Raw genomic sequence first — 26,763 nt, 5'->3', positions numbered from 1 at the left:
ATTAATGATAAATTTATGAGTTATACAACTTTAAGTAATTTTATTTAATGAAAACAAAAATTTAATGGAAAGTAAAGGTAGCCCGGGCGAAGCCGGGCACCAATACAAATTACACGAGACTAATGAGGGATTTAGAGTTGTGCTAAGTTTGGTCCGACGTCACCGTTCCTTAGGTCCTGGGAATTGAGGTCCAAGGGCTCGCTTCTTTCCTCTCAGCATGATCCCGGTAGACTTTAAACATTGTTGTTCCTGACTTCACTTCACTATCAATCAATCAATACTATATATTAAATCCAGAAACCAAGGGACTCCAATTTAATTAAAGAAAGTTATACAAATTAATTATACTATATAGTTTTAAATCACTAGCACCGTGTGATGGACCCGATTAAGGGATCTCAATGCAAATATTATATAGTTTGGGTTAAAATTAATTAAATTATACTCCGTATAAAAGCTTGATAATTTTCCTAAACATTTGTAAGAGACTAAAACAGGGTTAATTTCCTTAAAATAAAATAATTAATTAAGATGGTCAATTTTCTTAAAATAAAATAATTAATTAAGGTGGTCAATTTCAAGGAGATTAAAAGAAAGAAGATGCTTGATAATTTTCCTAAATATTTATAGAAGAATAGAAGATGGTCAATTTCCTTAAAATAAAATAATTAATTAGTATAAACATGCACACTTATGGTATTAATTATTATCATCATAAAATTATATATTAAATTTAAAATCTATGCAATTTTATCAAACTTTATAGTTTATTAGATGTATAGAGATGTTAATTATTTAACATACAAAAATATAATATAAATAGGTTATAAATAATTCAAGTTAGATTCCATAATATATAATATTGCATAATTCTTTCGATTTGATTTAATGCATATATGTAATATATTTATATAAATATATAATCCTCTTAAAATTGCATACCTAAGTAGTAAAAGTAATTTCGTCAGTAAAGAAAAATTTGTAGTAACATTAGATATAATTATATGATGATAATCACTCATTTGAATAGTAAAAGTAACAATATTATCAGCGAGATTAGTGAAAATGGTAGAAACAACAACGGGAGTAGTGAAATAATCAATACTAATGTGGCAATCGTAAAAGTAACAATAATTACGCGGGAGTAGTGAAATTATCAATATTAATGCGGCAGTAGTGTCAGTAACAATAATTACGGCGGTAGTAGTGAAAGTAACAATGATTACAGGCAAGTAGTGAAATGTTATTACTATTGCTTCATTAATAAGAGTAAAATATTAATAGCAGGAGACCGGGAATAGTGAATTTGTCTCAAAATTTATTTCATCATAATTTTAGGATATGTCATAGAAAAATATATTAATGATAAATTTATGGGTTATGCACCTTTTAAGCAATTTTATTTAATAAAAAAAAAATAATGGTAAGTAGAGGTAGCCCGGGCGAAGCCGAGCACCAATACTAGTAACTAAAATAGTAGGAGACATTCACTAAAATTACTCATGCTGATTCCACACACACTATATAGCATTTTCGATAAGCGTAAGCAGAGCTCTGTTCAGTACAAGGTACATCCTATCAATCTACAAGGAACATAGGTTGAATCATTACTCGAGGAATACATTGGTATGTATGTATGACTTTTGGCTTTAGCAGAACCATGCTAGTGAACCCCTGTATATATATGTGCAAATCTGTGGTTAGAAAAATGTTGATTTACGATCGTTGTAGCCATTCCTGGATGGCATAGTGAAGAGCATGATTAGGGACGAGATCACAGGTTGGGAGCTCCAAGTTAGTCATGGGTGAAGTTGTATGGCCGCTGTCCAACCACGCTCTTATGGCATCTCCTTCGTATGTGTACCCGTCTCCTGCTGTGCAAGGGTCCTTCATGACTTCCTGTAATTACGCAATATTAAGTCAAAATGTCAAAGTGGTACTCTTCCTGAACACACCTGATAAAGAGGTCAGTCGGGTTGGATCATGTCGGATCATCATTTTGGGTACGAGTTAATTTGGTTTCACGTTGTTGAGTGATCACTTACGTGTAGGTCAGTCGTGTAAATCAATACGAACTGAGTCATTTTGTGTTCAGATCAGCTGCAGCGTTGTTTTATTCGGGTTTGGGTCAGTTTGCTTCAAACACAGTCATTAGGGAAGGATGAATTTTGGCCGGTCTAATCGTACTAGAAACAAAGTAAATAAAAGATAAAATCAAAATCAGTGAATATTGCTTTATCATCACCTGGTAAATGGGACAAAGGAAATGAGACGGAGGTCGGCGGTTTTCCTGATTCTGCCGGAATGATATTTGTGCATCACATGAATTTCTGAAAGCTTGGAGAACACTCCGTACTTTTGTGCCTAGGTCTGGTCGCTTTGATGGGTTTCTGTCGCAGCATTGCAATGCCACTCGAGCTAGTGATTTCACTTGATTAACTGGCCAGTCCCCAGCTGAAAAATCCAAAATAGACTCTAAATTACCGCACTGTAGGGAGCGCTTGACATCTTTCACAATCCCGGGAGCACCAGTTATAAGATGTAATATAATCATTCCAAATGAATAAACATCTGAAAGTGGACTAATCACTCCTGTACTGAGAAATTCTGGGTCGGTATACACGGAGAATCGATTCTGATTGTTGGGCCCATATAAGAGTTCTCTGTGATTTTGTAGGATTAAATGGAAAATTCCCAAGTCACCAATTTTGCTGACGAAGTTAGCATCGAGTAGAATCTTTGTGGGTTTTAGATTCCCATGGAACATCGGGGGATTATTAGTATGAAGGAAGATCAGGGCTGAGCACAGTTCAGTTGCAATGCGGACTCGAGTTTGCCATGGCAGAGGGCGGGTTCTCCTCCTGCAGGCCAAGCTGTCCTCTAAGCTACCTCTCTCAAGGTACTCATATACTATGGATCTTGCTTCTGGACAAATCCCAATGGGCGCCACTATGTTTGGATGCCTTAACCTGCTTAAGATTTCAACCTGCAATTTAAGAAGCATTAAGTAATGCTGATCTAGACACTCAAACAGTGTTACAAATAGATCAATGTTGTTCATACTCAGCCACAGCTAGACCCGGAAAAAGTAAAAACTGACCCAACTGATATAGAAATATAGAACCCAAAGTAGACCCAATTCGAAATTGATTATACCCGAACCGGAAGTGAGCAGACCCAAAATGAGCAATATGAAACAAATATCATGATTGTCACAGCCTGAAAATAAACCAAATGACCTACAAAAGTCCTGAACTGATCGGTATGCAAAGTTACCCGTTAACAGCTCACCCTATAACCAGACCCAGTGACTCATAATGAAGAATAAAAGAAACGTCGCAGTTAATCGTGCTTGCTTTCTATTGCTCTACTTATTTCTGGTATAGTTTACCTGATGCTCAAACATAAGTTGGGCCTGAATACCATCATTAGGCAACATCCTAATAGCAACTTCCATATGGCCAAGCATCCCTTGATAAATGCTTCCATATGTTCCATCTCCAATTTTTTTAGACGGGTCAAAACTGCAGGTTGCTTCACCAATTTCAATCAAGGAAAATGTAGGAAATCGTGGGCCTGACAAGGCCGCAACTCTTTGTTCCTTCAATTTCTTGAGGCTCTCCATATTATGGATAGCATTATCACGTTCTATCTCTAGCTGGTCCCTTTTTTTCCTGAAAGATATCAAGAGCTCAACAGCTGAGACGATCTTCTCCTCGAGTTCCTTAGCTGCAATTTCTGAATCTCCCACTTGATCTTCCAGATCAGAACATTCAGCTTGGATTATTGGAAGTTCACTCCGAAATTTATCATGTTCTTCTTTGTATCTAATGTGTTCTGATTTTTGCCTTGCCAGGTCTTCCTCTACATCTGTTCTTTGTTTCATCACCTTAGCAAATTTATACTCTGCAGCAGAAGCCTGCAATAATGTGCACCACTTGAGCGATAAAAGAAAACATTGAACCGCCTCAGATAATTTCGAACTATTCTAAGTTAGCACAACTCTCTGTTCATGGTACTTATTGGCCTCTCGGTCAATTGGTTACCAGTTCTCTTATTTCCGAATAATTATCTACCACTTCTTTTCTTTGTTGGATCTCCTCAGCATATGTATTCTAAGTGATTCACGTTTAATTGAACTTGTTATTCACAAAGATTACACTGCTTTATGAAGGAAAAAGATACACCCACTCTACAAAAACAAACAACATTACCCCTCTGCCGTAAGGGCTTCTGTTAATTGCGGGGTCAGATGTACGCAGCCTTACCCCTGTGTATTAACAGAAAGAGGCTGTTTCCTACACAGAGATACACCAACTCTGGTCAAGATAAATCATAGAGCACAATTAGCGGTCGCCAACCCAACACTTTGACCATATATTTCTGTAATTATACAGTAGACTAGTAGCTTATGGTATATGCATAAGAAAGGCACATGCATTTCCATTTACAATGCAGCTAAGGAATCACTATTCTTTGGCTTTGCAATAGGATGGAATAAAGAAATACTCGGTAACTCGTTAATTTTTTGGTTCGGTCAATGCAATTCATGAGGCAATCTTGTTATAGGTCACACACTTAACAGTGTTTCTGCGTTTTCAAAATAAGACAAGGTTGCGTACATCCGATCCCCCGCTTGAGGCATTGTTATATATTCATATAAAGCTATAAGAATGGAAAAAAAAAATGATTCACTTCATACAACATTATAATCTAAAGTAATGTCCAAACGTGTAGATACTTGACCAAGAAAAGTTAATCAGGACATTTATATGAGATGCAGGGATTACCTTTTTCTTAGCATCCATTGCGTCCTCCTCGGCTCTCCATCGCTGGACTGACTCTTGAAAAGCCAGTTGTTTCACATTGTTAGTGTCTGATATTGCCTGTTCCAATCTACTAGAAATATCTCTTAGTGTTTGTAGTCTAGCTTTTCCTTCCTGTGCAAAATTCATGGACCACAATGAGATTATGAAGACGAAATTCTCCCAAGTCCTGAAAACATAGACGTTAAAGCATCATGTTACGCCTTTTAATTACTCCGTATCATTTAGCATGCCTCCATTAACTCAGAGCCGGCAAATATAAACTAGGAGTCTTGTATGAGACGTGCAAGACCAACTCAAATCCTTACAGATTTATTCAATTATAGGTTTACTGGGAGTCTGGGATGGTTTCACATATGAGACATTCCGTATAAGTTTATAGGAAATAAAAATCAGTGTCTACTTGTACCATTTTTCCCTTGAACGAAGCTAAATCTGATGATGATTGGGATTTGATGATCTGACGTTTGCCTTCAACGGCAACTCTTTCTGTACTCAAGCTAACCTCAAATGGACCCAATAGCTCCAGATTATGCTTCATTTGAGAGTCAAAATCAATAGAGCAGGTTCGAAGAATGGGCCCACGCTCCCTGAAAGTCAATCGCGGTGGTGACATGTGCCCATCAACCATGTAATCTATTCTCTCATCTTCAGATTCTTTGGCTTCTTCAATATCATCAGAAAGAGCCGAAGATTCGGACTCATCAGTTGAAACATCACTATGACTCTCTACTCTAACTTGTTCTGGATCTTTGTCTATAATATTTGACGGTATTGATTGTTGTTCTCGAGAAGCATTTTCTCCAATATCATCTAAATATACACGCTCCTGTCCTATGTTGGCCACATTCGCATTTATTTCTGTTGTTACAGAACTGTCGACACCCTTCCTGTTGAAATAGGCCTTTTCTAGTTAAATGACCATTAATTGAGAGCAGTAGTGCAACACCAGAGCAAAATAAATCCAGAATTAAAGAATTAGGACTCGATACATTGCGCTGTATATGAATAAGAAATAGAATGACCTTGTAGAAATAAGGTTACCCCGACATATAAACCATATATGGCAGAAAACTGGTGCGTGCTCGCAGACAAATATCGCCTTCTGAGACTTCAACTCTGTCATATCCCTGCAATATTCACCAGATTGATTAAGAAGATTAGTACAGGCTCTAGAAAAATAATACAAAGATCAATATCAATTAGCCAACCCTGAAAGTATGAAGAGCCATTATTTAATCAATTTCTGCCTCCTTCACTGAGCCACCTCTTCATCCCGTGCTCGTTTTAAGTTTTAACTACAACAACTAACAACATTACTTAGCGCATCAATGGTTCCCGTCCATGGACTGTGGCGGAAAAAGGGTCAGGGTTGGATGTACACAACCTTATCCCTATTTTAAAAACAAAGACTGCTTCTAATGACCAATAGCCATCGTGGTACGCATCTACACTATCCCTATTTAGCGAATCAATTTACTTTATTTCTATTATATTCCAAGGCCGGAAAATAATGAGTCTTTGCCTTCTTCTTGTTCTTTTCACTCACAATGCTAAATTAGAGGTCCACATTTTCCATCAGAAATTCCCGTATTCAAATCAAAATCTCACACTTTTTTCTGTTATTAACGACCCATGTCACTGTGAAATACTGATGTTTTAACATTTATCCTATTAATCCAGCCAACATGTTGCTTCAACCTATCAAATTTGAAGGAAGACTTTGAATATCAATTAAAACATTAGATTGGATCCGTCATACTTTTTGTAATACTTATCTGCTGCTGCTCCCATGACCAGCCATTTGATTCCATGTTGTACAATCATATCTACTATTCCTTCTTCAACGTTGTCCATTTCAATCCACATCCTATCAGCATGTACCTGAACACACGAGTTTTCATAGTCAACGACTATTCTGACAGGAAATACACATCCATATCAAAGCTTTCATACATATTGAACAGGAAATGCCTAGTGAAAAGGGTAAGAAATTACCCCCATATTGGAAAGTTGGAGAACATATTGACTAATGAGTTTGTGAAGCTTCTGTATGTCTGCTTCACGGAGTGCATTGATCGCTCTTTGTTGGAATTTGCTGACAGTTAGTTTTCCACCAACTGCATAAGAAAAAACATCAATGAGATATGTGGATAGATGAAACAAAGACCAGATAATGTTTTTCTGCCAATTGACATTAACTGCTCCCACAATTCACAAAGACTTTCAGCAATATCACAATAACTGAAACAGTAAAAAAACGAAAGACAAGAGCAGGTTCGCTGCTAGATTAATATAGTCGTTTTGTAACTAAAAGTTAACCCAAAAAGGAAATGGGTAAGTACTTCTGAATCAACCCGAAAAGAAAAAATGGCAAGTTTCGTGTATCAGAAGGACTCACGGGGTAAGCAATTGTTCAAAAGATATTGCCAACATATTTGTCCCGTATACTAAAATTGGCAAATGGAAAGGAATAGCATCACAAAATTCACAATCACAGGTTATTCAGTGTCAGTCAGTCATCCATCATCTCGATCACCTTGTTATCCAGGACCATCAATAGAACCCAAGTTTCAAAAGAACAGCAGGTTATCTCAAATATACAGGTTCAAGTGTTCAACCATTCACACTAAATCACTTCTAAACTGAAGTACCCAAAAATCATCTCTTCAGCTAATTACGCCTTCAAATAGGATTGCATCAGATCCCATACTACAAAAATGCAAAACTGCTATATGAACTAAAACACAATGCTCGAATTAACTGATTCGATATCAAAGACGAGCCTAGAAACCAACCCAACAACAACAACATTACTCCAATGTCTCAATGGCTCCACCAAATTGCGGGGTAAGGAGGTTGGACGTAAGCAGCCTTACCCTTGTGTTAGGAACACAAAGAGGCTGTTTCCGAATGACCCACAGCCTAACAGCCAACCCATCTCATCAAAATCCAAACCTCCAAATTTTCATTCAACAATTTCATCTTTTTACTGATTCATACATCATTTCTGGATTGCTAAAAACACAATGATTCTCTTCCAACAAATTCATCTTTTTACTGTTCCATACAACAGTTTTTCTGGAATACCCCCAAGTTTAACAACAACAACATTACCTCCAATGCCTCAATCAATGGCCCCCGAAAATTGTGGGGTAAGGGGGTCGGATGTATGCAGCTTTACCCTTGCGTTAGCAACACAAAGAGATTGTTTCCGAAAGACCCAATATGAAAATTGCGTCGATAAATCGAAGGACTGGTACCCTCAAGTTTAAACAAACTACATATCATCGATCCAGCAACATAAATTCAAACAAATATTCGATTTGCAATGCAAATTAAACTAAACTAAACTAAACATTTGATCTCAAAATCTCTAATAACACTGTTCTATAGATCAAATCAACTTTTGCATCAAAATCCAAGGGAAAACAAAATCACTGCAATACTGCATGCAACAAATTAAGCTAAAAAACAGCCAATTCACCAAAATCATAATTAAAAACAACAGCAATTACATAATTCAAAGAGAAATTACAACAAATTAAGCAAATTACTCACAGAATGATACTAATGAAGCAGGCTGATGAACATAAAGTATACAAATTTTCTTCTTTCCACCAAATTTCTTAGCTGCCCATGAAAGAACTGATTCACTATCCTTCACATGTTTACTCACTGCAACAAAAACTGTATTTTCCAAATAATAATTATTACAACTTTCATTTTCATTACTACCCATAATTAAATTCTCTTAATTCTTAATTAACCAACTTTAATCCATAATTATGATAATTAAAGCTGGAATTGTGCATTAAAATTGATTAAATTTGATGGGTTTTGTAGTATGAGATGATTAATGCAATAATTGAAGAGACAGAGTGATAAATCTGCAACTAAATGAGTGATAAATTTGGTAAAAATATTGGGAATATTTGGTGAATTGGGTTTATGCTTTGTGTTGCTTTTGATTGTTGATTCCACTTATTGGATGACAATTTGGCAAAGATTAAATTTTATGAAAAAATATTGCTATAGTGGAATTATGATATGGTATGGGGCATGTGCTTTCTCAAGGTTGTTACTTGTAAGAGAAGGGTCTCATATACTCTAAACTCAATTACTCATCACAAATTCTTTTTGTTTTATGACGAAGATATATCCGTCACTTCTTGAAATGACGATACCATTTTACCTCACAAAAGCACTCCACTTTTTCTCTCTCTGCAACACTATTCATGTGGTCCCCTTTCTCCACTTACCCATTTTGTTACCATTTTAACTCACAAAATATCCGCCACAAATGGTAACCCGTCACAAGGGAGACCAATTGATTACTCATATATCTCTAGATTTTGCAAGAAAAAGCCTAAAAGGTTGATAATTTGATAGTTATAATAAGTTATAATATGTTGAAAGCTAAATTTTAATGTGAGACAATTATACATATGTTAAAGAATAGGATGATGGAACATATAAAAAAAAAATTACTATATATATACAACGGTCTTATTTGAGTTTTTGTGTTTTCTGAATCAAGAAGTTACTCGGTTTATATGAATTGACTTTGTCATTATTTGACTCGTGAGTGACCTGATTCAAATGTTTAAGTTTAATCCAAACTACACTTGTACACTTGCTAATCTTAATAACAATCTTAAGAATTTATGTAAGCCACATTTCTCCAACTATTTTCCTTAAATGTGTGATATTAACAAATGGACTATCTGCATTTTAATGTGTCATGGAGACACACAATAATAACGAATATATATAGTAGTATAAGATTCGCATGAGAAGTTAGAGCATAAAACCTTCTCAATTTCTCATAATAGATTACTAGTTGAGATCCCGTGCTAAAGCACGGCATTAGAGAGCTAAAGCACGGCATTAGGCACGGCATTAAAGATTTAAGATATTTATATAAATGAGTTGTACTTATAATAAGTTCTAATGTACGTTATAATGTTAGTGATATATTAAAAAAAAAGTGTACTATTTAAAGGACTTTTAGATTAAATTATTTTTGTGCGAGCCTTTTTTTATTATTACAAATAATGAAAACCGATTATTATTCAAAAATATACTCTAATATAAGGGTCACTACTAATAGGGGATATGATCATTGAGTTAAAAACAAAATGTAAGCAAATCGCATATTAACTTTATAAACGGAAACAAATATAAAAATAATACGACACGTTTATGCTACCATCTCAGCAAAAAATATTCATAAATAAGTATATGCTACCATCTCAATATATTTTGTACGACATGTTTATGCTACCATCTCTGCTTCATCAAAAGATCTTAATTATGGAGAGGTTGTTAGGGGTATATTGAAAGATTTTATTGAGTAGTATAATTAGGAATGTATTTGTGGGAAGAATATAAATTCAGCAAAAGATTAATTAGAAAAAATAATTTTAATTGGCCTTTTATTTGACCCAAAAGATTACGATTAGGGTATTTTATGGATAAATAATAGTACATAAATGATTTGAAATAAGATCTTTTTATGATATCAGTATATTATAATGATATGTATATCCCTAATTTGGTGCGTTAGTACATAAATGATTTGAAATAAGATCTTTCTATGATATTAGTATATTATAATGATATGTATATCCCTAATTTTGGTGCGTAGGTTAATTAACCTTTATTAGAAGGATATATAAATCGTAATAATTTTGCTGTATATCCACAATTTTGGTGCATATCTTAATTAACAATTATCCCCAGGATATGTAAACCATTAACCTTTATTACAAAGATATGTAAAAATTTTATATTTTTAGTAGCATAGTTGGTGTGTACTAATGTTATAGATTTTAATGGACTTGTATATGTTATAGATTATTTGACAGCGTACACTAAGCCCAGCATAGTAATATGTAAAAAAAAGGCCCACTTATAGTATGAGCATTTAGGCGGGAAAAAGTTTTAGTTTTCTTATTCTTTTAGTTTTAGGGGGATTTCACTATATTTTTTCATAGGAGTCTTTAATATGACTTTTAGAACACATGTTAGGAAATTGATACTCATATATAATTATCAAAGTAAATTAAAATATGGAAATTAAGAATTCAAGTTGTTAATAAAGTTATAAATAAAAGTTAATTATAATGTGGACATTTGAAAAATCAATTAGTCTTGCTGAAGACAGGTCGGAGCAAGTGACGGATAATACCACTCACAAAACGAATAGGGGGGACAAGGTGGGGGCACCCTCATGTGCTTCCCTCTCTCCTCTATTTGGGTTATTTATGAGGGAAAATGGTATCCGTCACTCCAAATTGACGGATACGTGCCGTCACAAATGAGATTTTGTGTTGAAAAATTTATGCCTAGAAGGTCAAGTTAAAGCAAGTCTTCTCAACTCCGTATTGACTTGATAATAGCATTACTAGTAAAGCACAATAAGTCATAAGTGATGCACCTACTACGATTAAGTCATTTTGCCTTCTCATTATCTTTGATAAACTTATAATTGAGTGTGGATTCTTCTAACTACATAATAAAGTCCTAAACTTTATTTTTAGTTGAGAAAATATTGGTTAACACAAATTCTCATTTAAGATAATATCATCCGTCTTAAGCTTAAAACAAATCAAGTATCATATCACTTGTCTATATTAAACCGATATACTCCGTATTATTTTTCCTTATGCATTCTTATACTACACATAAGTGGTAATGTATTTGATCCGTCTTAACATTAAGATGGATAGTTCCGTTTTAAAGAAGATTTACCGACTCGTTAAATACCAATATAAATGGTCCAAGTAGCTGGATTGGACTGTTTACATTGTTAATCCAAGGTATACTATTGAAAACGTTAGGTCTAGTAACAACAAGGTGTCGTGGTGTAGTTGGTTATCACCTTCAGTCTAACACACTGAAGGTCTCCGGTTCAAACCCGGGCGACGCCACAATATGACAACTTTTTTTTCCCCCTGATTCGCAAGAATTACGCATGACATTGACTTCCAAGTTTGCATTGCTTCAAACAAAACTTTAATCCATGATTTTGTGATTAATTCTATCATCCAGGCACACCATTGCCTGATGCTTCATGAAAATCGCACGAGATCAACTAATGGATACTCCGTAGAACCTAAAACCAAATCAGTTGGTTGTAGGGCTTATATAATTAAGTCGATTGTCTCAAACTCTTAGGTAACCAATGTCATAGAGATGGAAACACAAACTAGTATTCTCAATACATCATTTTTTTTGTTACAAATAGACAATATTAATTATAAGTTTTACAACTAACATAGGTAGATAAAAACATAATTGGGCTCAACTCCAAATTTACTACTCCGTAGATAGCAACATGATGTTGCTTTGTACTAAAGATTATGCAGCTCAGAAGCTCCTACTAGGTGAAAAGATTTCCAGCTATGTTCTTCATCAGTCCTGTGATCTATGGAGACAAGTATAAATAAAAGTTAGGAATTCGAACTCATACTCGACCGTTGACAATGACTTAGTATAGAAGCATAGAAAATAAGGACTAGGTTCGGTGAAGATTTTTTTAAGCTTTATTACCTGCTTTTCTGATAACCCAATGTTTGTTAGATCATCGAGCTGCAATGGAAAACAACAATCTTATAAATACATTAGCTTGTTTGTATGACGGTATGAATTAACTTATCAACTACCCTCAAGGCTTTTTCTACCTCTTTGAAGGGCTCAGGAGATTCATCCCGCAATTCAACGATGTACTCAGCTCTCTTTTCTCCGATTCCCTATCAGAAAGTTAAGGAATTGATGAAAAACATAATGCAGATCGATATTGTTGTAGGCAATTGATAAGTGTATGAAAATGGTTGTAAATCAAGCATAACATAAAACACTGACCTTTAGCCCTTTTAGCTCTTCCCTGTTAAGTAAACATTAGTTTAAGAATTAGACATCGGTTTATCACACAATACACAGAAACATGAAACATAAAAACATCTACTCCCTCCGTCCCGGTCATTTGTTATCCTTTGATTTTGGCACAAAGACCAAGGAAAAAGGAGATGGCAAATAACTAAATGACATGTGGACCAAATTGAGTGTGAATGACCAAATTGTTCATCAAATGCATTCCTAAAATAGAAAGGACAACGATTGACTGAGACACACAAAAATGGAAAAGGACAACAAATAACCGGGACAGAGGGAGTACTAAATGGGAAATAATAGTACAAATGAAACTAATCCAAAATGGTCCAAATTTATAAACTTACTTGCTAGCAGTATTCAGAAACTTCAAATATTCTTGAACAAAGGTATCCTATAAAAAAAAAATTATTAGTGTTAGCAAGATTAAGTATAATCTCCCATTCATATGATGAAGGCAAGATGTATGTTTACAGAAACGAGAAATAGTAACCTTCATTGCATGTAAGGTTGTCCAAGCACTTCCGTTATTTGATATTTCATGTTCTTCAGATATTTTAGCACATACTGTTGTTGGAGTTTTGAAGTTTGCTTCAGTTGAAATAGAAAGAGATTTTAAGTTGTTGGACAACTCTTGTAATCTTGCACTTAATGGCGGTGATGCGTCATGAAATTTGTTTTCTTTATCTACAACAAATAAATTGTGTTGAGTATACAATTGCAATTGTACACAATAGAATGCCAAAACATTTTCATAGGAGAATCTACTTACCTTCGACTGAATATCTTCCTGCAGTTGGTGTTTTGCAAACACTGGGAGTAGTGACGTTGTTCTCGACTTGTATAGCATCCTAGAATTAACATAAAGGAGAGATGCTATTATGAATTTATGATATAACTTCTAAGAATAGCTATTTCAGTGTCGCGAAAATCAGTGTAGGGTTGTAGAACAATCTTGGTACAAGTACTTCTGTTTTATGTATAAATGTATAATCATAGCATAATTAACTTAATAGGTCAGACCCGAAGGATGATCCACCAAACCGTCCAAATTTAATTGCCTATATGTTAGTTCGCATCATGTCAAGAAGTGTCATTTAATGCTTATATGAGCACAGCCAGATTAGCATAACTTGACTTACCTCTTCTAAGAGGAGTTGAGATGAGTTTGCCGGTGAAGAGGATTTTGACATTTCCTGCAGTGACTGTTAAACAAGTCAAAACATGTGATAGTAATAGTCCAGCATATGACTCTTACAGTCAGATTAGCAAGTTGATTGCACTCCGCAATACTTTACGTCTTGTTATTCTTACTATGAAGTACTCCTCAGTAACAGTAATAGTCCAGACTCCTCCAGAATATGACACTTACAATCAAATGTGTACGATTTATTGAGAGTTAAGCATGGTTGATATTACATGAGAAAATTTATAAATTACAAGTTAGGTGGGTAATTCGTGGCTTTTGTGTTAAGGGTACTGTGTAAGGACTATGCAGCTGAATTTCAAGGGCATTACAGTTCTGCAGATGCAAACCGAACAGACTAACCTGTATTATACGATCAGACAGAATAACTTGTCTAATAGGCTCGAGAGAGTTGCAAAATATATAGATTACCTTATCAGAAGGAAGCTGAGAAGGATCCATATCTGAAAAAACGGTCACTGTAGACTTCTGCAACAAGAATAATCAAGTTAGACAGAGAGATCAATATTCTAACCAAAGAGAATTAATCAGTTATTAGTAGGTACTCTGTATCTGATACCAAGAAAATACTACGGAGATGTATTAGATTATACCTCTGGATGTGTGAGCAAATCAGCTACCTCTTCTCTATCTAGAGATGAAATTACCTGTATTAAAGAGTTGATCAGTTTTAACAAATTTGTAAAATTTCAAAAACTGGATTAATTGTTGAATAATTGGCGACTCTACAAGACTGTACCTCCAACTGGACAGAAGAATCCGTAGATGGAACAGAATCCGTAGATGGAACAGCTACCGGGGGTACATTTTCCTGAAATGTTCAATTGACATTATTCGCTATTAGGGCAGTCTAAATGTGCAATTAAAATGTTTTGTTATAGAATGTCCATTACTCCAGATTATGCCTTCACATAATGAAAAGCAGAACAGTAACCTCAGCAACACCATATAGCACAGCCATGAACCAACATTTTAAAGGACAAAAGAATTTGTAAGAAATGGACGCGCACACCATACCCCTTTTGCAGTTTTATCTCGATTATTATCAGCAAATAGTTTCCTGAAAAGCCATATACATTACAAGAAATTTGAGTAACCAAATCAACCAGAGAAATTGCAAATTAGGAAGCATGCAATAATAAATGCATACCTTCCACTCTTTTGCACAGCTACGCTGCCACTTGCCTTGCGTACAGACATTTGAACACGTGATTCGGTATGCTTTCTCACAGATGCTGAAGCACTCATGGGTTTCATAACTTTGGGAGACATCAAATTTAATCTAGACGGTTTAGAGGCAGACTTTACGGTTTGTGAAGAAGGCATCCCACTCTTTTGCGAAGCTACACTGCCACTTGCCTTGCATACAGACATTTGAACACGTGATCCCGTATGCTTTCTCGCAGATGCTGAAGCACTCATGGGTTTCATGGCTTTGGGAGACATCAAATTTATTCTAGAGGGTTTAGATGCAGACTTTACGGTTTGTGGAGACGGCATCCCAAATGACTTATTAGTAGTACTTCTACTGCTTTGACCAGGGTTCAAATAAGCCAAAAAACCAGCCATGCATGATCGAGAAGCTACACTGATTGTTTGTACAGTTTCTTGGCAAAACACTGGATTCTACATGGAATCAAAAACACGGTATATCTTAGATACTTCACTTCTTTCACCCAACATAGAGAAAAATACTTGTCAACTCTTCACTACACTATAGGAATAAACAATTTAACACTTACCATGCAGGTAATCATTAGAATCTTACTCGAACCGCCAAGAGAGTCTTGCAACATCCTAGTTAACTTGCTTTCCCTATAAGGTACACGATCATTCGCATTCAAGGCGTATAAAACATTGTGCACAGCCGTAAGAGACTTTTTAATACTTGTAGTTTCAGCCAGTTTAAAGCCATCGTTATTCTTTCTTCTAGAATCTTCATAACCTAATTAGATACGAACAATGACACAAATTAAAAGTTAAATATATGTCTTCAATCGACATAGAAGTGAGAATTAGATTTTGCAGATCAAAAAGAGGGACAACGTACTGGCCAAATCAATGAAATTAATCTTCCCCACAAGTCTGGCACTTGAATTTTCAGTTTGTGGCGACACAAGATAAAGGATACAGCCTATGTGGCTACGATGTGTAGGTTCACCCGCTTTTTGTGTTCGTGTGCTTGCTGCATCATGATACAACCCCTGAAACTCTTCAGTAGAGTTCACCTTGACCTGAAAAAACGTAAATAATTTTATCTCTATCAAAGAATCAACAACAACCAACCAAAGACATTAACTAGTTCTACTTACCTTAGAAAGACCTCTAAGCCTGATCTTGCCTTGAGCATCCTCAAAAACTGAAACCTCGGATCTTTTAGAGTCTAATAAGTCGATAATATGATCTTGGCACATCTCAAATACAGAAACATTGACAACTTTCCGCTCTTCTTCCGCTTGAGCTAAAATCGAACTCATTGTAAGCACTGCCAGTCCAATTTCTTTCTCAAAACCCTAAACAAGATGTTACGAAAATCTAAGAAAATGACATTGGACTTCAAAACAAGCTTTGTTCAAAGGGACAACAACTTTAATTGGAGCCACAAATACTCTACTGACACCAATTATTTGTTTACCTTTGATTAAAACACCCCTCCCAAAGAATAAAAGAAGGTTAGCAAATGAATGGGACAGAGTGAGTATAACATCAATTGGAACGACAAAAACGATGAAGAATGCAACCTGAACTGTGTAAGTCTTGCCACTGCCTCGAGGTCCATAGGCGAAAACAGTACTATTCTGACCTCCAAATAATCCAGAAATCAAGGGTTTGATCTCCTTAACGAATATCTCTTCATTTCTTGCTTCTTGCTCATAACACTCATCTACTTCATAACTTTGTTTTCCACTGTTCAATGCATAAATTACGCCATCAATTCAACTACACTGCCCTATTCTTTTCGACTGAAACTGTGTACTAAACTGAACCGAATTAAAATCAAGTCCAAAAGTACGGGGCCTAAAAACAACATTCCGACAACAACTAACTTGAATAATTATGCATGACTAACAGAATCCAATCCATAAGTACGCCATCAATTCAACTGCACTATGTTTTGCACAACACTAAGGCCATGTTCTTTTCGACTGAAACTGTAATTAAACCGAACTGAAATCAAATTAAGTTCAAAAGAACAAGACCTAGAAACAACATTTCCGACAACTAATTTGAATATTTATGCATGACTAACAGAATCCAATGCATAAGTTACGCCATCAATTCAACTACATTATGTCTTGCATAACGCTAAAACTTTGATATTTTCGACTGTAACTGTCAACTAAAATTAAGTCCAAAAGAACACGGCCTAAAAACAGAATTTCCGACAACAACTAATTTGAATAATTATGCAGGCCCGGTTCTTTTCAATTTAAACTGTAATTAAACTGAATTAAATTAAAATTAAGTCCAAAAGAACGCGGCCTATAAACAACATTTCCGACAACAACTAATTTAAATATTTATGCATGACTAACAGAATTCATAAATACCTGTTGATTTGGTCAGAAGTAAAAGAAATCTTGACCCTAGAAGAAGAATTCGGGTCGGGTCTAGAAATCAAAATCCACGGCTTCGAAACCGAAACGTTTTCTGAGTCTTTGATCAACGGACCCTTAATACGAGCAACAACTTTCACCTTTCCGATTGCAACTGAAGCCATAATTATTATTCTTCTGCTTAATAATAAAAGAAATTTGTTGAAAGATAGTTTCGAAAATGAAATAAGAAGAGATATTGAAGAATTAGAGTAAGAAATAATGGAGGATTATAGGATTTACTGTACTATTTTAGGGATGATTTTGGGAAAGATTGAAGAAGAGTAGCCGTTGTATGTTTTGTGTGTTCTGGGTTTTGAATTTGCGTATTTTTAATTCCTTTTCTGTCACTGACGCAGTGCCCGCTCCTATGATGCTCAGTTTAGTTAGGTACAACTTACAACCGGGGTCGGTTTGTTTTGAATTATACCCGACGATTATATCGGTCTTAAATATGAAATTGATTAAATAGTTAGACGAAATAATCCATAAAATGACTAAAAATGGGTAATATACTTGTCTCATTTATCTATAATGGTAGTACTTGACCTGTTTTCAACTTACAATAGATATGATTGACTTAAGGAAGATAAACTGATTAATTACAGGTACTAATTAGTCTCGTTTCAAATCGTCTTATACAAATAAGTCGTAAAAAAAATAGAAAAATCATGACCCATATTAATGTAGAATAGTTTCTTAAGAACTGTTTTACAATATACTTGTGTAAACTATTTTCAACAAGCATTTGTGTTGACTTTAATGACTTAGTGGCGGAATGATGAAGTGGCAATATTGTTTTTTCTTTTCTTTATAACGCCTCTTTCTTTGTATGAGATGACCAAACATGGATACACTTAGAAAACGGGTAATTTGTTTAGGTCAAATTAAACCGAATAGGAATCGGATCTATTCAGGTGCACCTTCGTTTTAATTTTGATTTCGATTAGGGCTTATTTTGATCTAGCCACTTCTGGTTGATGTAGGTTAGATACTTAGATTCAGGCCAAAATCACTTCACTTTTAATTAGGTGTCATGTATAATGAATTTGATTATCTTTTAAAATTAGGTTGAACATGAATTAGGTGTCCATCAATTCTTGTTAATTGTTGAACCAAATTGTTGATAAGAACTTTAAAATAGATGGAATAAACTATGATTTATTTGAATAATATAACCGAATGAAATCTTATCGGGTTAAATGAAAAACTAAAAACAACATCCCAGTTGGTATTGGTCTTTTGAAGCAAGTAATTATAGGGGTCGTTTGGTTGCATATAGGAATTTGTATTGCCTAGGAAGTCATAAAACACGTGAATTTGGAATTCATGTGAATTGCAAAAAAATGTTTGGTTGCCATGGAGGAAGTGCAATTCATGTAGGCATTCTAACTTATCTAGGGGGGTCTAGGTAAGCAACTTCCTCCATTGTGGAGGAATTGGAATTCATGGGAACTTCCAATTCATGTGAATTGGGGTAACCAAACAACATACCCATTTTGCAATTCACATGAATTCACATGAATTTAAGTTGTTCACAAAATCTTTATAAAAAAATTGACGATATATAACATGAAACTCAATTAGAGCAATTAGAAAATCAAATAGTGTAACTAAATAAACTATAATTCATTTGAAAAATGAAAACCACGGTTCTAAAAGTTAAAAACTCAAACAAAGTTGTTATATGCATACAATAAACTTATACGGTATTTACTCATGATATTTCGTATGGTTTTATGCACAATGTACCATATGTACCAAAAAGGCAAATGCGGTGTTTTGAGCGAGTTAAAATTCCTTTCTATTTTCTAAAAAAAAAAGAAGTTTAACTTATCAACCGTCTAATTATATTCAATCCCAAAATAAATAAAAAGTAACTAGTCTTGTTTATTACCATCTTACCTCTTAACAACGGAGTAAGAATTTGGGAATAAAAAGATTATAAAATGTTTTAGGTCCTAGTTTGTCTCTCTTAAAACGGGTCATTTTGGTCTGAAATAAAAATACAGAAATTTGAGACTATTTTAGTTTTTACAGTCAAATGTGACCACTTTTGCTATTGTGATTACATTTGACTATAGAATGGTCATAAAATCCGTCTTTTTAGGCCCTAAAACCGTCTTAACTGAACAGAACTGAACTGAAATTGAAGTAAAAAGTTAATTTATGAAGAGAGAAGCTGAATTGAATTAAATTGAATTAAATAGAGCTGAATCCCCCTACTACTAAGAGAATAAAAATTCTCTTAGTTTTCCCTCCAAAAAACATCTATTTAAATTAGGAAATAAGTATCATAAAATTATCTTTTCAATAAATATGTTTTAATAATTATAACTCTAATCTTTTTATTAAATTCATAATTATTACTTTTTCATTAAAATTAAATAAAGTTAGTATTAAATTATAAATTAAAAGTTGTTAAATTTTTCAATAATGCAATAATTATTATTTTAGAGAATCACTTGACATCCCCTTTTTACTAAAAAAAAAAAATAACAAATCTCAAACTTTTTCCGCCTACGTCACTAACTACTATTTATAGTACTTAGTATATTTCTATAATTAACTACTCCCCTAATTCATTTTAATGCTATTCTGTTTTTGTACACTATAAATATATGTTGTATAATTGAAATAGAAAAATATCAATAGTTTAATTGTTAATGTTTCTTACATTTCCATCTAGAAAAACCGTGCTATAGCACGGGAGTTATACTAGTTGAACTTAAATGAGTAAAAATAGAAGAACAAGGCCTTTGACGAAAATAATCCGTCTAAAACGAGAATGTGCGAGACCCACCCAAATGCGCACAATCGCCTTCCACACCCTAACGAGAAAAGGAACACAAATTAATCGTCCATTTCCGGTGATCATCCGACCCAAAATCCCAACAAAGCGTGTCTCCAAACTCAAATTTGAAGAACTTTGAATATCTGCTACAGGTATTTCTTTTAGTCAATTCATGATTACGAATGATAATTTATTAACTTTATTTTAATGGTTACTCCACACGATGCGTTTTAGATGTTCGACTAGAATAAATCCGTACTTACAAGTTATTGAGAGATCACTTTTACCATGTATTCCGTAATTTCTCAACTGCCTATCTAATTAGTAGTAGTTCATCTGTACTTACAAGTTATTGAGCAACCAATTTGTTTATTACTCCCTCCGTCCCAATCATTTATTTACCTTTGATTAAAAATGTAAACAAATGACTGAGACGGAGAGTAATACTTAGCCAGGAATATGTGGCTTGTCTGAATGGTTATGAAGGAAGAAAGTTAGGAATCAGATAGGAGTATTGAACCTTGAGTCCTTCAGTCCTTGCTTATAATGTCTTAGAGCCATTGAAGTATGATTAATTGATTGGCGGAGACTACTTTGAAAAAATGTCTTAAATCCACATTCCCACTGGTTAGGGTTTGTTCGAGATGAGAGTAATTATAACTGCATAATTGAGACGAGAACAAAGAGAAAGACGAGTGAGGGATAGTGGTGACAGGAAGAAAAAGGAGACGGTGGGTGAGTTATTACCGCCTCTTTGTGGTTACTGTTACCCTCTTCCACCGCCACTGTCTATTGCTTCCTTCCTTTTATTTTGAATCTGTAGCTATAGCAACAATTTTCCCATTCCAAGCAAGCCCTTAGTAAGAAGGGTAAGACTTAAGAGCCTTTCTCTACAATCAAAAGCGGCTTTTCCAGGAGCTGTACGTTTATCACACGTGCCTCACACATCCTCCCCTCCGTGTGATCAGGAGCTCGGTTTTGACTCCCACCCTTCATGTTATCTCGTGTTCACTTGTCTGGCATTTGATACTTTGACATGGTATGAATAATTGAATACATATTTGGTCATCACATTTTGAGCCAAAAGCAAGAAGATTTTTGATAAAATAGTCGAGTATGATACTTGGATACATATTCGTTTTAGGATACTTCTAACCTAGTCTAAGTAACATCGGTATGATTGTATGAAGTTTAAAACACGAATGGAAGTTAATAGCGGATGTTAGGAATCAAAAGCATATATGGCATCTTGTGATTTGATGAATTTCAAGATTTTTAGTAGTCTGGGACTCTGGGTGACATTCCAAACTTCTAATGCTTGTTTGTAATTCAATCCTGAGTGCGTATAAAATAACTGTAATTTCTCTGAAGTTATCAGACTAGATTAAAGAGAGAGCCTTGTTGAAATGAATGATTTTAAAGTTGATTGTTTTGTGCAGGTGGGATCGAGCATGATGGAACAGAATGTAGGGACTGGAGTAGCAAAGAAAATTTTGTCACCGTGTGATGTCGAGGCTTTGAAGAAATGCTTGGACGAAAACAAAGGCGACTATGTCAAATGCCAATCACAAATTGAAGCATTCAAATCTTCTTGTTCTTTAAAGAAACAAAATTCTTCACCTACAGCAAACAATGATGTGCCCTGATTGATGACATAAATGTTTTCTTGCTTCCAACTGTTAGACTACACAACATTTTTTTTTTGATCGAGATATTCTATAAATTGGTGTTTCAGAGTTTTGTGATACTCGGCTTTGTAATTTTTTCTTCGTATGTTGTGACTCCGGATCTTTTACAATGTCAGTGACATTTAGCAACAATCAAGGCCCTTATTTCGCCAGCCTGGATGTCAGTTGCATGATGCATAACTGAGACATGTGCAGGCTCGGAGCTCACTTGAGTTTTTGTTTATAGCTCATTGAGGGTCGCCTTAGAGGAAATATGTGAATGCATCAAATTTCTAGCGCAATGTATACATGTTTTAGCATGGTTATGTTGGAGTTAGTGCTTCAAAAGAAGCAAATGGTAATTCCCAATTTAGTCATGGGATAGTTTTCCAAATTGATTGTGCATTCTCCCATACATGATTTATGAGATTTTCAACATTGATTGTGTAGTATCCTAAAATTACCATCTTACGATACTAACTTTGTGATTTATCATACTCATTTCACTACTATATAAACCCCAACTCTACCACACAATCTTTTAATCGAGAAGGTAGAAAAGAGGATTATGAGCTGGAATAATGCGTACTTACCACACTCTTTCATTCTGTTCTTTCTTCACTTTCCATTTACTCTCTATCGGCATTTAAAATGCCGGTAAGTGTGAACGTTAAGATTGATTCTATACTTTCACAATTTTGGTGGAGGGGGTTGAATAATGGGTTTCGTTTGCCTTGGTGTAGTAAGTTATTTCTCAGCTCTCCAAAGTCCAATGGCGGTCTTGGCATTCGTAATATGAGTTGCCTCAATCAAAGTTTACTTGCTAAGGTTGGCTGGCGAATTCTTCAGCGTCCTACAAGTTTATTGGGGAACATTCTGGGGCCAAAATACCATCTTTCTATTGATAAAGTCCTCAGTTCAACAAGACCATTCTCTGGATCTATTTCTTGGGGTTGCAGGGGTGTTCTATGGGGTGTTGAGTTGCTTCGACCTCATCTTGCCTGGCAAGTGGGTTTTCCTTCTTCGTTGATGGTTTGGAAAGACAAATGGGTTCAGGGCCAATCACTTCAAGATATCTTGCCTCTGTCTGATGATGTTTTACGTAATAAACCAAAGGTACAAGTATGTCAGTTACAAACAGAGTATAGGAAATGGGACTTTAATCTGGTTCATTCGATATGTGGGGAAATTGCGATACCACGTATTATGGCTATTTCCATTCCTCCTTCTGATTGCTCGGATTCTCTGTATTGGACCCTTTCCTCGACGGGTTGCTATAACATTAAATCTGGGTATGCGGCAGCTTTTTCTAATCTGTGGAATTGGAAGGCAACTACAAAGGATCGTCTACGTTTAGATTCATCCTCTATGTTGTTTTGTAAGTAGCGTCTATGGTCCTTGCCTATCTCTGGGAAATGGCGTCTTTTTCTTTGGAAAATTCTCTCTAATACTCTTTCTCTGGGTGGAGAAGCTTTGAAGCGGAATCTTGATTGGAATTTCTTCTGTGCCAACTGCTCTTCTTCTGAACATATTGAGACTCTTGAGCATCTTTTTCGGGACTGCCCTTTAGCGTTGCGTATCTGGTTATGTTCCCAACTTGGTATTAATTCTGATTCGGGTAGACAAGTCTCTCTTCAACAATGGATCATCAACTGGATTTCTCTCTTTCTAAAGAATGAACAATCTTGTTATCAACTGCATTAGGAATGCTTTAAAGTTCCGATCTTCGCCCGTGGATTTATATGGCTCTATGAACTTGTTGTACTTGAATGCTTCTTTAAATTTTGATGCTCAACATCAATGTATGCTATCTCGACAAAGACTCATGAATCAAGATCAGGAATGCCATTCGGAAATGGAGCGCATTAGGAATTACTATCCACACTTTCTCATTGGCTTTGCTTGTCGCTTCGGAATCTATTCGGGTTAAGTGTGATGCGAAAGATGGAAGCCTAGCTTACAGCGGCCGGTGGTTGGATTTTACAAAATGCTACTGGTGCAGTTATCCATAGAAATCAAGAACGTTTTTGGGCTTCAAAAGCTGAGGCCAATGCGCTTTACCTTGTCCTCTCGGATGCCCTTTCTAAAGGTTTTACTCATATTGATGCATCTTCTGATTGCTTGAATTTAGTCTACCAAGTTGCTGGCCTTCAGGATAACACACAGGAAGCAATTTCTATTTTATGTCGTATTCGTAATCTTCTTGTATGTTTTCATTGCTTTGCTATTAGTTTTTGTCCTAGGGGCCTTAATAGGACGGCTCATGCTATCGCGAAATGTGCTATAGCATAAGTTGGTCTTTTCTCATTCTGACAAAAAAAAAAAAAAAAAAAAAAAAAAAAAAAAAACTCTACCACACAAAAGACGCACAACAAATTATCCATTCTCTCTTATATTTCTCTCTAAATATTTCTCTTGTGCTAAGCTGATATTTGGCAACGTTCTGCAAGTAGTCCTCATTCTGAGTCTTTGTCGTACACCTTAGACTCGGACGTCGTGTAACCCTGGGGGTTGGTTGCCAAGATGCCGTGTGTATCGAGCGGGGCAAATTCAACTTTACGGCAGTGATTCTATCACGCCACGACATCTTTCTCTTTAACTTCTGTAAGTTTATCTGTTCATTTTTCATCTAATAGTCATACCGCCTACAGTCTAAAGTTGAATTTTAAATTTTCTTGCTCGTTAATTTTTTTTTTAGTTAAGGCGTTATGGCTATGTCGGTTTCTGCTTATCCGTCACCAAAATTCGAATTTTATTTTTTTATTCTTATCTTTGCATATATTACGGTCTCCTATGTTCCTGTATTGAGTAACATATATATATACATTTTTTTTTCTCTGCCCATGCCATGAATCATTAATTCATTATTGTTCTCTACCATATGTCTTAACTCTTTGCTTTGCTACCCTTATCATTAATAACAAGTTCTTCTTGAAACTAGTGGCATATAAACTTTGAGTCAGATGCTTTATAAAGGATAGTCGTGTTTATTGTCTTATTTTTTTTGCATTATGGAGTAGATAAACAGGAGATAAGAATCTAAAAATTCTAGTACGTGGATTTTCTTAGCCTTGGAGTTCTCGTTTAATCTTTGTTAATGGGTACATCTCATGGTCATATTTATTTCTATGAACCAACAACACAGATTCTATTTGTTGTTTAAGATTTATAAACAATACTAGTTTTATACCCGTGCAAAAAAATGCACGGGTTAAGCCTTAAGGTATATTAAATGATGTGATATTATGACCCCAGTTACTGGACCTAATTCTCCACGAAAAATAAGAAATTCCTCATATTTTTGACCAATTCAAGTTGAAAAGGGGGGTTGCTCTTTCGGCAAAATTGGGATAAAATTGCGCCAAAAGATCCCAATTCAAGATAAATTCATAGGGAAGTGTTATCTCTTTAGGATCTACCCCAACATTTAGAAATTTGTTTTGTAGGATTATCCGATTAAATAACCACATAATTATTTAGGCTTAAAAAAATCAAAGTCTTACTTGTCGACTCTTTATAACTACTCCCTTTGATCCACAACAATGGTAACGTGGGAGAATATGGATTATTTAAGAGAAGGAGGTAAAGTTGGAAAGTTTGGTTGTGACCACTTGATTAATGTAATGTTTAATTAAAAAAATGGGTGGTGGGGTGAATGGGCCATTAAATGGCAAATTTATAAATAGATGATGGGTATAAGGATAATTGAGTAATTTTTTAGGCCAAATAAGGTATGTTATCATTGGTGTGGATCGTTCGTTTTAGGTGTTACTATTGATGTGGATCAGATGGAGTATAATATAAAATATCAATAGTAATTTATAAGACATGAAATTAATATGAGATTTATAGAGATAAACCCGTGCACGGGTTGCTTTTACAATTTACAATCATGTTATTTAGTAATGTATCAACTGATCCCTTTATAATTAAGTTGTAATGTTCTTTATTAATATTTGAGTGATATGATGTATAACGATAATAGGATATACAATGTCAAAGTTTTAAAGTTGTGCCTAGACATAGTTGCAGATGATTAATCATTTAATTGCTTAACTAAGTATTAACCTTGTCCCAATCATTTGGTTACCTATTCGGCTATTCCCCTTATCTGTTGTTCAGTCATTTGTCTATCTTTGTATATGAGGTATATGTTTGAAAGGTAATTTGATCATTTATGTAACCCATCCTTCACTTGTAATAGTGCTTACAAATGGTCCCCACTCTATTCATTTGTCTTTGTGCCAAAATCAAAAGTAAATAAATAATCGGAATAACGGGAGTAAATAGCTCTTCAAGTATTATGTTTTAGTGAATTTAGGTAATCTAAACTTATTACAAAACTTGAAGATTTCTCTATAAACTACGTTATATGTTGGCGTTTGACATACATTTGCGCATAAGTGGTAATCAAGCCTCTTAGTACAATTACGAAATTTAACCTCCTAACTACTTGGAAATGAATTATTTATTAAGATCAAATATAAAGGATATATATATATACAGAAAAAAGAAAAACGTGAAATAATTAAATGTAAGTAATTCATCATTTGTAATATCATAAGCCAGTGAATAGGAGTTATTAGATAGTTGTTGACCAGTTTGTCCGAACACTCGTATTAACCGAAATATCAGTATCAACCCAAATACCAACAAAATCATCATAAATCGGGTCAATATCATTTGGGCCTTTCATTCATTTATTGGGTCATTTTATATGATGTTGGACTGACTCGTTCAATATCAAGAGTTCATAATCATGTTGTAAGCCCTGACC

At 34.9% G+C, this 26,763-nt stretch overlaps 2 protein-coding genes, 1 long non-coding RNA gene and 1 other non-coding gene across 6 annotated transcripts; 2 read left to right on the top strand and 2 right to left on the bottom strand.

Moving 5' to 3' along the window:
* Positions 1-1,486: 1,486 nt before the first annotated feature.
* Positions 1,487-8,929, bottom strand: LOC141618112 (U-box domain-containing protein 32-like). Its single transcript, XM_074435226.1, has 9 exons — positions 8,388-8,929; positions 6,825-6,946; positions 6,589-6,710; positions 5,852-5,956; positions 5,236-5,716; positions 4,791-4,940; positions 3,392-3,919; positions 2,246-2,986; positions 1,487-1,899 (listed from the first exon to the last, which is right to left on the bottom strand). The coding sequence occupies exons 1-9, from the start codon at positions 8,566-8,568 to the stop codon at positions 1,717-1,719; spliced, it is 2,613 nt and encodes an 870-aa protein (XP_074291327.1). The 5' UTR covers positions 8,569-8,929; the 3' UTR covers positions 1,487-1,716.
* Positions 8,930-11,686: 2,757 nt separating this feature from the next.
* Positions 11,687-11,761, top strand: TRNAV-AAC (transfer RNA valine (anticodon AAC)). The gene has a single exon. It is a non-coding gene; the product is annotated as a tRNA-Val (tRNA).
* A 230-nt stretch (positions 11,762-11,991) lies between these two features.
* On the bottom strand, positions 11,992-17,924 carry LOC141618111 (kinesin-like protein KIN-10C). Of its 3 annotated transcripts, XM_074435224.1 has the most exons (19): positions 17,769-17,924; positions 17,481-17,663; positions 16,671-16,836; positions 16,242-16,442; positions 15,980-16,163; positions 15,672-15,874; positions 15,080-15,555; positions 14,947-14,989; positions 14,669-14,740; positions 14,523-14,576; positions 14,341-14,397; positions 13,865-13,927; positions 13,495-13,573; positions 13,216-13,409; positions 13,070-13,116; positions 12,696-12,717; positions 12,515-12,583; positions 12,384-12,422; positions 11,992-12,258 (listed from the first exon to the last, which is right to left on the bottom strand). In XM_074435224.1, the coding sequence occupies exons 2-19, from the start codon at positions 17,648-17,650 to the stop codon at positions 12,214-12,216; spliced, it is 2,184 nt and encodes a 727-aa protein (XP_074291325.1). In that variant the 5' UTR covers positions 17,651-17,663; positions 17,769-17,924; the 3' UTR covers positions 11,992-12,213. The 3 variants fall into 3 exon arrangements, with proteins under 3 accessions (XP_074291325.1, XP_074291324.1, XP_074291326.1); XM_074435223.1 differs by having other exon boundaries at positions 17,481-17,913; XM_074435225.1 differs by having other exon boundaries at positions 13,865-13,918; positions 17,481-17,825.
* A 2,362-nt stretch (positions 17,925-20,286) lies between these two features.
* LOC141622043 (uncharacterized) lies at positions 20,287-22,380 on the top strand. Its single transcript, XR_012532845.1, has 2 exons — positions 20,287-20,471; positions 21,759-22,380. It is a non-coding gene; the product is annotated as an uncharacterized LOC141622043 (long non-coding RNA).
* The last annotated feature ends 4,383 nt before the right edge of the window (positions 22,381-26,763 follow it).

Source organism: Silene latifolia, chromosome X (assembly GCF_048544455.1).
Source record: "Silene latifolia isolate original U9 population chromosome X, ASM4854445v1, whole genome shotgun sequence".
In the NCBI taxonomy this organism is placed as follows: Eukaryota; Viridiplantae; Streptophyta; class Magnoliopsida; order Caryophyllales; family Caryophyllaceae; genus Silene; species Silene latifolia.
The sequence above is the reverse complement of the archived record's forward strand: the minus strand, read 5'-3'. Positions and strand labels throughout refer to the sequence as shown.